The sequence below is a fragment of the Benincasa hispida genome, chromosome 4, assembly GCF_027475165.1.
Source record: "Benincasa hispida cultivar pf3 chromosome 4, pf3_genome.v1.1, whole genome shotgun sequence".
NCBI classification, from domain to species: Eukaryota; Viridiplantae; Streptophyta; class Magnoliopsida; order Cucurbitales; family Cucurbitaceae; genus Benincasa; species Benincasa hispida.
Window position 1 is genome coordinate 67,234,926 of NC_143481.1, and position 11,342 is coordinate 67,246,267.

The following is an 11,342-nucleotide window of genomic DNA, read 5'->3' on the forward strand; positions in this document are numbered from 1 at the left end:
TTACAGATGTTCATATAAGAACTAAGGTTTTGGGCATCAGGACTCGTGAAACTAGTAATGTAATCTTTCTAAATATGTTGTGTCTTTAAACTTAATGTATTTGGCCTAAGAGGCACCGCTGTGTATGAGTTGCATGTTGGTATCAGAGTTATTTCCGCTAGAGTTATTAGGCAGTAAGTGTCAACAAAATGGTTGATAACTGTTGTAGTCATGTTCTTTCCTAGGCTCAGAGAGTAGTCTGGGACGGGATGTGACACCATGAGCAATGCGAATCTGGGGTAGTTAGTCATTGACTGGTTGGCACCTAATTTGGGTTGTTGGTAACCCACGAACGGTTTAATATAGTACATCCACGAATAAAAGGCAAATGGAAGTAGGTTTGGCACAAGTGGCCTCCATAGCCCCTACTACTTCAGTAATGATTGCATCTTGATTTGCTATAGTCTGAAACTATCCCTCTTGGTGAATTTGTTGATTTTTATGTTAACAGACATCTTTGTTTTTCGAACAGATGCATAGTTTCAAAACCCAAATGATTAGGCTTTGTTACCAGTTTATAATGAAATCGACAAGTAAATAATATAAGAGAACATAAAAGAAAAGAGAAGATTGACACACATATTTACGTGGTTCACTAACAATATGTTAGCTAAGTCCATGAGGCAGGGGGAAAAATTGTTATCAGAGAGATTATTACAAAATTATAGAATGAATAACGCCTATAGGATTAGAGGGTTTATATAATGTACTTCTCTAGATCCTAGATAAAGACTAAAAAGAATTAAATAATTAAGGCCCAAGTTAAGCATGTAGACCTACTTTCACCTTCATTTTTTTTTATCTACTTTTTACTAATGATTTAAAAAATCAAATCAAAATTTGAAAAAAAAAATAGCTTTTAAAAACTTGTTTTTGTTTTTTGAATTTAACTAAAAATTTAATCATTCTACTAAAAAAAGATGTAAATTATTATAAGAAATAGAAAGAATATATGTTTAATTTTCAAAAATAAAAATCCGCCTAAATATATCAAATACGTTAAGTTTAGAATTTAAGCCCCCTTCCAACAGATACTTTATTGGTTTTGTTGTTTAGCTGACACGGATATGGCCTCTTTGGTTCTGTAATTCTGACTGTTTTGTTTACTAGAAAAAAAAAAAAAAAAAAAACCTTGGATTGAAACTAAAAACAACTTTTTTTAATTATTTATTTGTTGTAAAACATAATTTCGAAGATGAAAGATTTTGTAAGTACATTCCAATAAAGTAAGCTCACGCTAGACTAAAATTAACTCAATTATTAATTTAAATAATTTTTGTTATTTAAAAAAAAATATTTGCAGGTAATTATTCGTATGGATATAGACATGGAGAACCATATTTTAATCCTTGACCATATATGAAAAACGTGAAGACTCCATGAGAAAATTTGAAGTGGTCTGAGGCTGAGTCTAAACCGCCGTGCCGGCGGCCTGAAAGAGACAAATCCCATCACTCCCAACGGTGCTCGTAAGTATCGAAGCGGCATTAAGTAAATGTCATTTCCTTTAAACAGAGAACCCAAAACGGCCAACAATTCCCATTTCACATTTATTTATATACATAAACTGTTCGAATCCCATTAGCATCAAAACAAAGCTGGGTTTGGAAAATGGGAGATTGGGGGCCTGTTGTTATAGCCGTAGTACTGTTCGTAATTCTGAGTCCAGGTGTTCTGTTTCAGCTGCCCGGAAATAACAGAGTCGTGCAGTTCCTCAATATGCAGACCAGCGCCATCTCCGTCTTCGTCCACACCATCATCTTCTTTGGTCTCATCACTATCTTTGTCATCGCCATTGACGTTCATATTTCCTCTGGCTGAAACCAAAAACTCCCCCTTTTCTTCTTTCTTTATAACCTTCCCTCTTCTCTCTGTTTTTCGTTCTTGTTGTCTCTCCGTTTTTCTTAAACTTCTCTTTCCCTTATTACAATCCCATAAATCTAAACCTATAGTCTGAGTACATATGGATGCCTGTTGATTAGTTTCGGTTCAAATAGTGTTCTACATTCTTGCTCACAATGCAAAGTAACCATTATAAGTACTAATTTTAAATTCAGGTTAGTGTTGAGGGGTCAAGGAATCTCCTCTATCTTTATGTTCTGTGTTGATTCTTTTGTTTGAGAGATGTAGTCTTCCGGCTTTTATGTATTATTGTTGTGCGTGAGTTCAGAATTATGTTTTCCTTCTCTGCCTATATAGGGCGTTTCATCGTGTAATCATTTATGGAAAAATGAGTGGGAAACAGAAGGGTTTCTCTTCGTTTTACAATTTTCCATCTTTGATTTATTTTTAATAATTTGTTTAGTACCACTCACATGTGGTAAGCATGCAAGCCCGCATATGGTCGGCTATTCGTGCCCCCGGGCAGTATGGGCACTAATTTGTCGGGCGAGGTCGAGCATGTAACGTCGTGTGTTTAAATGGACATCTTTAATCATTAGTATAAGAATAATGAATCTAAAAGATGCACCATCTTTAAGATGACAGATTGAGGATGTTTACATTCGAAAAAAATTAACAAACTTCACATTGTTAGACCTTCAAACTTTGCTAGTATGTATGTGTACACTTATATACCATAGCAAATCAAATGAATCTACATTAGTCAATTAATTTTGTAACTTCAAAATATATATATATATATATATATATATATATATATATATATTATTATGTATGTGTATGTTATTGGAACTTCATATTATTATTAGTTAAACTAATTCTAGATTGATCATTACTCTTCCACATGCCACCTAATTCTCTTTTGAAGAAAAGAAAAAAAAAGGGAACAGAATAAAGTGTCAATAATTAGTGTCTATAGTTTTAGATTCTTAACTCATACATATTTAACTTCTAGATGGATTAAACAATCCTGTAAAGTTTAAAGTACGTAGCTATATTTTATACATTTCTATTATTAATCATTCTTAAAATAGTATGAACTTTTTTTTTTTCCAAAAGAAGACAGTATAAAATTACTAAATATTTACAAACACTTGCAACCAAAGAAGACAGTAATGGACCACTCTCTTTAGAGATTAAAGATTCAATATCTCAGCTCATAGTTGTTGTACTTGTACTAAAAAAAGAAAGACAGTAATTTTACTTTTGATCCCTTTCACCTCATATTTCAATTAATTAGACCTTCGAGTCTAAAGCGTTCTTGCACCGATGATATGTACATAGCTGCCTTTCGATCGATATGTTCATCCACACCGACACCATAACGGTTCCAAAAGTTCGCTTCGTGAACATTATTCATGGCTTGATCATGAACAACTCGATGGTTCGACGGAGCCATCATCGCCTTTTCCTGGTGATAAATCATAAAAGAAACTTGACTCAAACACGATGAAGCGTTGGACGTGGTGGTTGCTGGCTTTGGCTTTCTGCTGCCAGCAATGGCTTCCCCATGGAGAGGACCCAACATGCCATTCACAAAGCCTCTTGCTCCACATCTTGAATCCATCTTTCTTTTGGTCTTGTGCTCACTATACTTAGTTTTTTCCCTTCTCAATGTGTGTTTTTTTTTTCAAGTGGGCAATGACCCTATTTATATGTGGAGGAAGTGATATTTTAAATATCATGTGATCCATTAACAAAGGGAGATGGATATGAGAGAATTTTTCACTGTATTCTAGTGGTGACCCACCAAAGGAAAAAACAAATATCTAGGAGCATAATATTCAAAGATTAATGTTCTTAAAAGTTATATTGGTAAGATATGGATAGAGACCTAGGGCCAATATAGAGTTAATGGCATTTTTCTTTTTAATGAACTTTATAAAGATTAATGGGTTATGATTGTAAGCCAAATAAAAGATTAGATTTTTAGTTTCTCATTAATAAATTTTGTTTGTGGTATGGAGAATCCAGTCTCTTAGACAAAGACAAAGACAAAGACCTTCTTTCCACTTGTCATCTCTTCATTTTTCCGGTTTAGTAAGGCAAAATAGTGTAAAAAAAGAATGGTCTTTTCTGATAAGTCTTTATCAACTTTCAAATGGGATTCATACCATCCTAATATTAATCCGAAGTTAATAGTTTCAGTTTCCAAATTAATCCTAACTTTAATTGTTTCTGATGGGAAAAAGATTTTAATTTTGCTTGGGTTTGAAGCAAAGGGTTTGTAGTCTAGATTTGGGAATAATCTATTTCTTAGCATCTTAATTAAATACTCTGAACAAAGATCGTACCAATATGCTTTCAAGGTTTTTTTTTTTTTTTTCCCTAGGCTTAAGATTCAACTTTCCTTCTTCCTTTATTTCTTTTTGTATTTCCATTTTCTATTAATCACTTTATATATGTTTGTATAGTTTAATTTAAAGAAGTTTATAATTGATATGATTATATGGATTCTCACCCAACAATATGGTAGACAAGTGGTAGCCACGTGCTAAGTGTCACACATTTAAGCCATGTCAAGGGCTGAGAAAGAAATGCCGTGAGAGGGTGGCGCACATCCACTTACAAGTATTTGAAGAAGCCTAACTAAGGTGCAAGCAAGATTGAAAGTGATATTGTATCATCAGTGGTGTCATTGACAAGCTCACAGTACAAGCTAGATGAAACTACAAACATCATAAGTCAAGGTTGCATTATTAACTAGCTGCGAGTTAGATGCATATGAATGATACATGTGAGTGTACATCAAATTTTAGATTGATCAAAGATCGTACAAGTATTTCATAAATAACTTTTCATGATCACGACCATCTTTAATGTGCATGGACATCAAACCCAAATATATCTTAGAATCTACTATAGGATAAGCATGTTGTTGACTTTTCACTATGTTCCATGGATCTCATAGCTGAATTGAGTCATCTTATATGACATATGAGTCTGTCGTAAGGTAGACAAAATTGTTTCCTAGATTAATACTAATTGCTATGAATAAGTAAATTCCAAATCTCTTGTGGACCTAGATACTATATAAATACACGAAATTTATGTTAGTGTTATATATTTAAGTGGATAAGCACCTAATATAATTATACTATTTGAATTTATTTTAGTCTTTAAAAATTAAACTAACACTCCTTCTACCTCTAAAATTTTTTGTTTTGATATCTACTTTTTATTAATATTTTAAAAAATCAAACCTAATTTTAAAAACTAAAAAAATATATAATTTTTAAAAACTTGTTTATAACTTTGGAATTTGACACAACTCTTCCACTTAAGAAAAATAAAAATTCATATAGAAAATGAAGAAAAAATATAAATTTCTTTAAACAAACTAAAATGATGTCTAAAATATATTTTTTTTCTATTGTGTTAAAAAAAATGTTAGATATGGATAATGGACTGCCAGATAAGATGAAAGTAAATTGGAATATGTAAATATAAGTAGTAAAAAACGTTAGATGTGGATAATGCACTGCCACATCAGATGAAAAGAAATTGGAATATGTAAATATAAGTAATGTGGGACAGTGAGACAATCAATTGGAAATTGGAATATATACGAGTAGAGGAACACAGTTTTTGTACGTCTAACGATTTAACATCTAAATATTCTAAATCTATTTCCTATATTAAATATTATAATAAAAAATAGTTTGATGGAATATATGGAATTAATTAATTTACTATGTACATAATTTCATTTTATGGAAACTCCATTCTTCTGGAAACACAATATAAGAACAGCCGCTACCAATAAAAATGGGAAGAGTGGCACCCTATTTCAATATCTATTTTTCCGTTCTTATGATGTTTGTTTTCTTTTTTTCTTTTTTTGTTTTAAAAAAAACATAAATCGTTAAGGACAATCGATCTTTGGATTTGGAATGATATAATGATAAAATTTTAGAATTGTAACTAATTATTCTTTAAATTGTAAAATTTAGAATTTCAAGAATTTTCAATGTCATATATATTTGTAATTTAGAGAAAGAGAGGATTTACACAACAAAAAATACTAACTTCGATGCCAAAACATAGATGAAGAGCGGTAGAATGATAAAAAGTCAGAAGTTTAAGTTATTTGCTATAATAATATTTTTATATGGGAAAATGGATTCCTAATCGAAGAAAGCATAACCCCATGAATAAGCTCATACTAATCTGGCAATTTTGGAACCAATTCAGAATTTTTCTTGGGAGCTATGAGGAAGGAATTGGCCTTTTCTTTTATTGATTCAAACACTGTACCTGTAGGATAGGGATAGGTAAAGAGGAAACAAAACGAAGATTTGACATAGTACTTTTGTTCGAGAAATCAATTTGATTTATTTCGCACCTTTCCCTAGATGGAAAAAATGGGTCATATTCTACAAGATCAAATTTAGGACATTTAAGGAATGATCGAAAAAAATTAAAAAAGGGGAAAAAAAGGGGAAGAATAAGTAAAAAAAAATGACATTCGTGTATGTTTCATCTTAATCCTCTCAAGATTTTGATGTGAGTTTTTCCTTATCCTAAATAATTTAGGATTAAATCTTGGTTAGCTCAATAATTTGAAGTCCTTTAGAGAAACAAGCATTATGAAGACCGAAGTTCTTTGAAGATACAAGCATTCTTACCATGCTTGAAGACTGAAGTCATTTGAAGATACAAGCATTCTGAAGACTGAAGTCCTTTGAAGATACAAGCATTCTTCCAAGATTCTAAGCTCAAGAACATCCACATGCTTTGCTTCTATAAATCAAGCATACGCATTCAACCGAGAGAGAATCAAAGGATCAAGTATTAGAGATCGAATCAAAATCAACATCAACACCAACTCAAGTTCAACTCTACGAAACAAGTTTCTTCGGAAGTCTCGTGTGAACACTAATCCTCCAAAAAAATCAACAAACCCAAAGGCTAATCATCCAAGAAGATCAACAAGCCCAAAGGCCGATCGTCTAAGAAGATCATTAAACCCAAAGGTCGATCGTCAAAGAAGATCAACAAGCCCAAAGGCTGATCGTCCAAGAAGATCATCAAGCCTAAAGACCGATCGTCTAAGAAGATCAACAAGCCCAAAGGCCGATCATCCAAGAAAATCAACAAGCCCAAAGGTCGATCATTCAAGAAGATCAACCAACTTAAAGACTATAGCTTATTTTGAAAGCATCAAAACATTATGTATTAGAGATTGTATTCACTTTCTACAAAATTAATACAAATACAAAGTTCAAGTTCCACGAAATAAATTTCTTTTGAAATCTCGTGCGAACAAATTGGCACGCCAAGTGGGACATCTCTACCTCTCATCTCTCTCATCATCCGAGTCAACAAATCTACAAATGGCACCAAAGAAAGCTGCATCCAAAGCTATTGTCGCAAGCAACACTTACATAAGCTCTGTCATCACAGAGGAAATCTGGGATCAGTTGATGGAATCTCCTAAAGGTGGGATCGTCATAAGAAAAAATCTCGTTGTTCGACAACTATGCTTCTGCTACTGATCTATCAAAGAAAGAATCACATTTAGATATAGTGTCTATCATGATGACTGACGTAACGACCGAGTCGACCATGGTAGAGATGGAGATAAAGATAAAGATAAATCTCCTAATGAAAGCTGTAGAAGACCGAGATCATGAAATTGCTGCTTTAAGAGATGAAATACGAGCTCGAGAAACTGCTGAGTTGAGTCAATCTCCAGCTACAAAATCCAATGACAAAAGAATTATTGTCTTGTAAGAAGACTAGCCGTAACAATCTACTTTTGTCGCCACCTTGTCAATTCAACACCTGCAGGATATAATTACAAACTCCAGAAGGGCTCAGTATGAAGAACCATCACAGTCCTCCTTTATGTACTCCAAGCGTACAATAAGAGAATCGACACTGAGAATGCCAGCTAGGTATCAACCTCTAAAATTCCAGTAGTTCAATGGAAAGGGCAACCCAAAACAACATGTTGCACACTTCATTGAAACCTACGAAAATGCAAGAACCAGAGGAGACCAGCTAGTCAAGAAGTTCATCCGTACCTTGAAAGGAAATGCTTTCGATTGGTATACTAATTTGGAGCCAGAAGTGATTGACTGTTAGGAACAGCTAGAAAGGGAGTTCCTGAACCGCTTCTACAGTACAAGGCACACTGTTAGCATGATGGAGCTGACGAACACCAAACAGTGGAAGGGAAAGACAGTCATCGATTACATCAACCGATGGAGAGCTTTGAGTCTGGATTGCAAAGATAGACTCACTGAATTATCTGCAATGGAGATGTGCACTCAAGGCATGCACTGGGAGTTTCTTTTAATCCTACAAGGGATAAAACCTCGTATGTTTGAGGAGTTGGCAACACGTGCTCATGATATGAAGCTGAACATCGCCAACAGAGGAACTAAAGATTTCCTAGTCCCTGAAGGGAGAAAATACAAGAATGAAGCCAAGGGCACTGAAAAGATCGTGGATAGTGCCACAAAAGAATCTATGGTCGTTCATGTGACCTTGCTGAAATTTTTCTCCAAAGGAAAACAAACAAAATTTAAAAGAAGGCACAATGAGGGGGAGAAGCGTCGTCTGACTCTTAAAGAAAGACAGAAGAAGGTTTATCCATTCCCTGACTCTGATGTGGCAGATATGTTGGAGCAACTGCTAGAGAAGCAACTTATTCAACTACTGAAGTGCAAGTGACCAGAACAAACAGAAAAAGTAGATGATTCTAACTACTGCAAGTATCATTGGGTCATTAGTCACCCAGTTGAAAGGTGCTTCGTGCTGAAGGAACAAATTTTGAAGTTGGCTCGTGAAAAGAAGATTGAGCTAGATTTGGATGAAGTAGCTCAGACAAATCACGCTACAGTAACGGCGACTTCAAGTGTTCCAACACTGTCTGTGTCCTATGCTCAAAGATAAAGCCTGATCCAGTTTTGAGCCTTCGAGCCTATAGTTGTTCAGTTCCAGCAAGAGATTCAAATAGCAAATTCCAAAAAGAAAGATAAGCTCGTTGAAGATGACAACGAAGGGTGGATAGTTGTGACTCATCGAAAAAGAAGACAGCCAAAATCCACCTAAAAAGAGTCGCATTTCTATCGAAGCTATAGAAGAAGGAACAATACTCATAAAAAGAAAGGCAAAAAGATGACATGGAAGCCTAAGCTTGATCAAGGACTTCCCTCAATTTCGACAGCAGACAACTTTGGCAGAATTTCTCCCAAGAAGCTTTCTCAATAATCATCCAGAGAAAGTATTAGAAGTTATTACATGTCATACTGTCGGCATAGTGGAAGTCGACAACAATCATATAACTGCCGAAGAAGTCAACGACTCAGAAGAAATGAAGCAAAGAACTTCTATCTTTGATCATATTAATCCTTCAAGTGCTCGATCTTCAGTCTTTCAAATATTGAGTATGGCCACGGTAGGAGAAGAAGACCAATGTCCAATGACTACTTCTACTCGAACTTCAGCCTTCAAAAGGCTAAGTATATCCACATCAAAGAATGATCGACCTTCAGCATTTTCTTTTGATCGTCTCAAGACAACAAGTGATCAACATAAAGAAAGGATGAAAATCTTGAAGGCAACGTCATTCCATGAAGAAAACAACGATGAAAAGATCCATAGTTGTGTCCGTCCACGCATGAAGAGGAAATTTTCTGTTGACGTAAGTACATAAGGTTCCTTGATAGTGAAGCCAAAACTCATCATATTGACGAATCCTACAAATGAAGAGGATGATCAAAACCATGATGAAATAAGAGCTTCTGAAGTTTAAATGAAAATGTTGCTCATCGTAAGAGCCTAAATTGCATGATGCTCCTGGCTCGCATGAGCTTAAAGTGTGAATGACCCCCAGCCCCCCCCCCCCCCCCCCCCCCCCCCAAAAAAAAAAAAAATCTTCGTACGAATTATGTTACAACTTGATCTTTGTCATTATAAAAGGTATGTAGGCAACTTAGAGAAATTTGAGTTCAGTCGCACATAAAAAAACATTCTTTTTGAACTGCATTATGACTAGATCCCTATCATTATGAAAGGTATGTAGGCAACTTGAAAGAAACTTCAAGTTCAATTTAGTAAAAAAAAAAAAAACTTGAACTACGTCATGATTTGATCCCTTTCTTTATGGGTACGAAGAAAACTTAAAGAAATTTAAGTTTAGTCCATCAGAAAGGGTACCACAACCACCTAAGTATGATACTACAAGATTGATGTTGATCTCCCCATTAAAGAATGACACTCCAGATTGAAGATCTTCATCCCTATTGAGGGCAACACAAAGGATTGAAGATGTTCATCCTGAAGGAAATCTTAAATAAGAATGCCTATGAGTGGAAGCAGATATTTCCGATTTTATTGTAACAGAAGTACCATACATACATTCTAACATACTGATATGTGTTGTAAACACTAATTACTGGTATGCCTTAACAAATAAATACAAAAGACCGAGAGACATACCAGTTGAAGACAGTCTTCACAGGAATTCGATCCAACGCGGACAAACACCTCTCGTTCTTACTCGTCCAGAAAGCAGTCGCCTTGCAGCACCATAGTCATCTATATGATCAGCAGCGCATGAACAACAAGCAAACGGGGACGACACCACCACTCAAAGCCCCAGTATTCTCAGAGTGAGAATCCAAAGGATGGACTTTGATGGAATTGGTAGAGAGGAGGAGGAAAAGTGAACGTGTAAAACGAATAAGCGAGTGGGAGAAAGGGATGACTATTGTATAGTCGGGTGCTTGTCGTTTAGGTTGGGGTACACGATCGTGTAGTAAACACTAAGTATCGTCTATCAAAAGGTAAGCGATTGTTTAGTTTCGCTCGGCGCGCTAAGCGATCGTATAGTAAACGTAAGCGATCGCTTAAGAAATCGTGGGCGATCATTTAGTACGCGAATGTGCGATCGTTTAGGAAGACGGGTGCTATCGTATAGGCTCTCAACGCTAAGCAATCGCATACTTTTAGACTGTGAGAAAATTTTCGAATCTCTTTTGTAACTCTCGCAAAAAATGAAAACTATTTTCATTTTCATTCTTCAGTTATAAGAATTGAATTAAACTTCTCACTTTTGCACGAATCCGGAGAAAACTCAGCCAATTATCTCATAACCGCCTAATTAATTAAATAATGAATATAATCATATTATATTCTTAACCTATAGTTTAATATCATATATCAACTATAGTGTTTTCTCCTCTACTTGATATAAATCATATTTATATCCAATTTTCTCCAAAATAATGTATCCCATACATTTAGTCAATCATATCATATATAATTAACCAGTTCAATTATATCATATATAATCGAACTCCCTCTTATCAATTGGAACATTTCAAACTAACCCAAAAACTGATTCTCAACTTTTATCCAAGCTACCAATGGGACTTTATGGACCTATG

The 11,342-nt window shown here is 34.7% G+C and overlaps 1 protein-coding gene across 1 annotated transcript; it reads left to right on the forward strand.

Moving 5' to 3' along the window:
- Positions 1-1,341: 1,341 nt before the first annotated feature.
- On the forward strand, positions 1,342-3,561 carry LOC120076617 (uncharacterized). Its single transcript, XM_039030496.2, has one exon. It carries the CDS (start codon positions 1,651-1,653, stop codon positions 1,858-1,860), a length of 210 nt encoding a protein of 69 aa, XP_038886424.1. The 5' UTR covers positions 1,342-1,650; the 3' UTR covers positions 1,861-3,561.
- Positions 3,562-11,342: the final 7,781 nt, after the last annotated feature.

Excerpts from the sequence above, each read along its gene's own strand:
- LOC120076617 (XM_039030496.2), top strand. The coding sequence starts at position 1,651 with ATGGGAGATTGGGGGCCTGTTGTTATAGCCGTAGTACTGTTCGTAATT.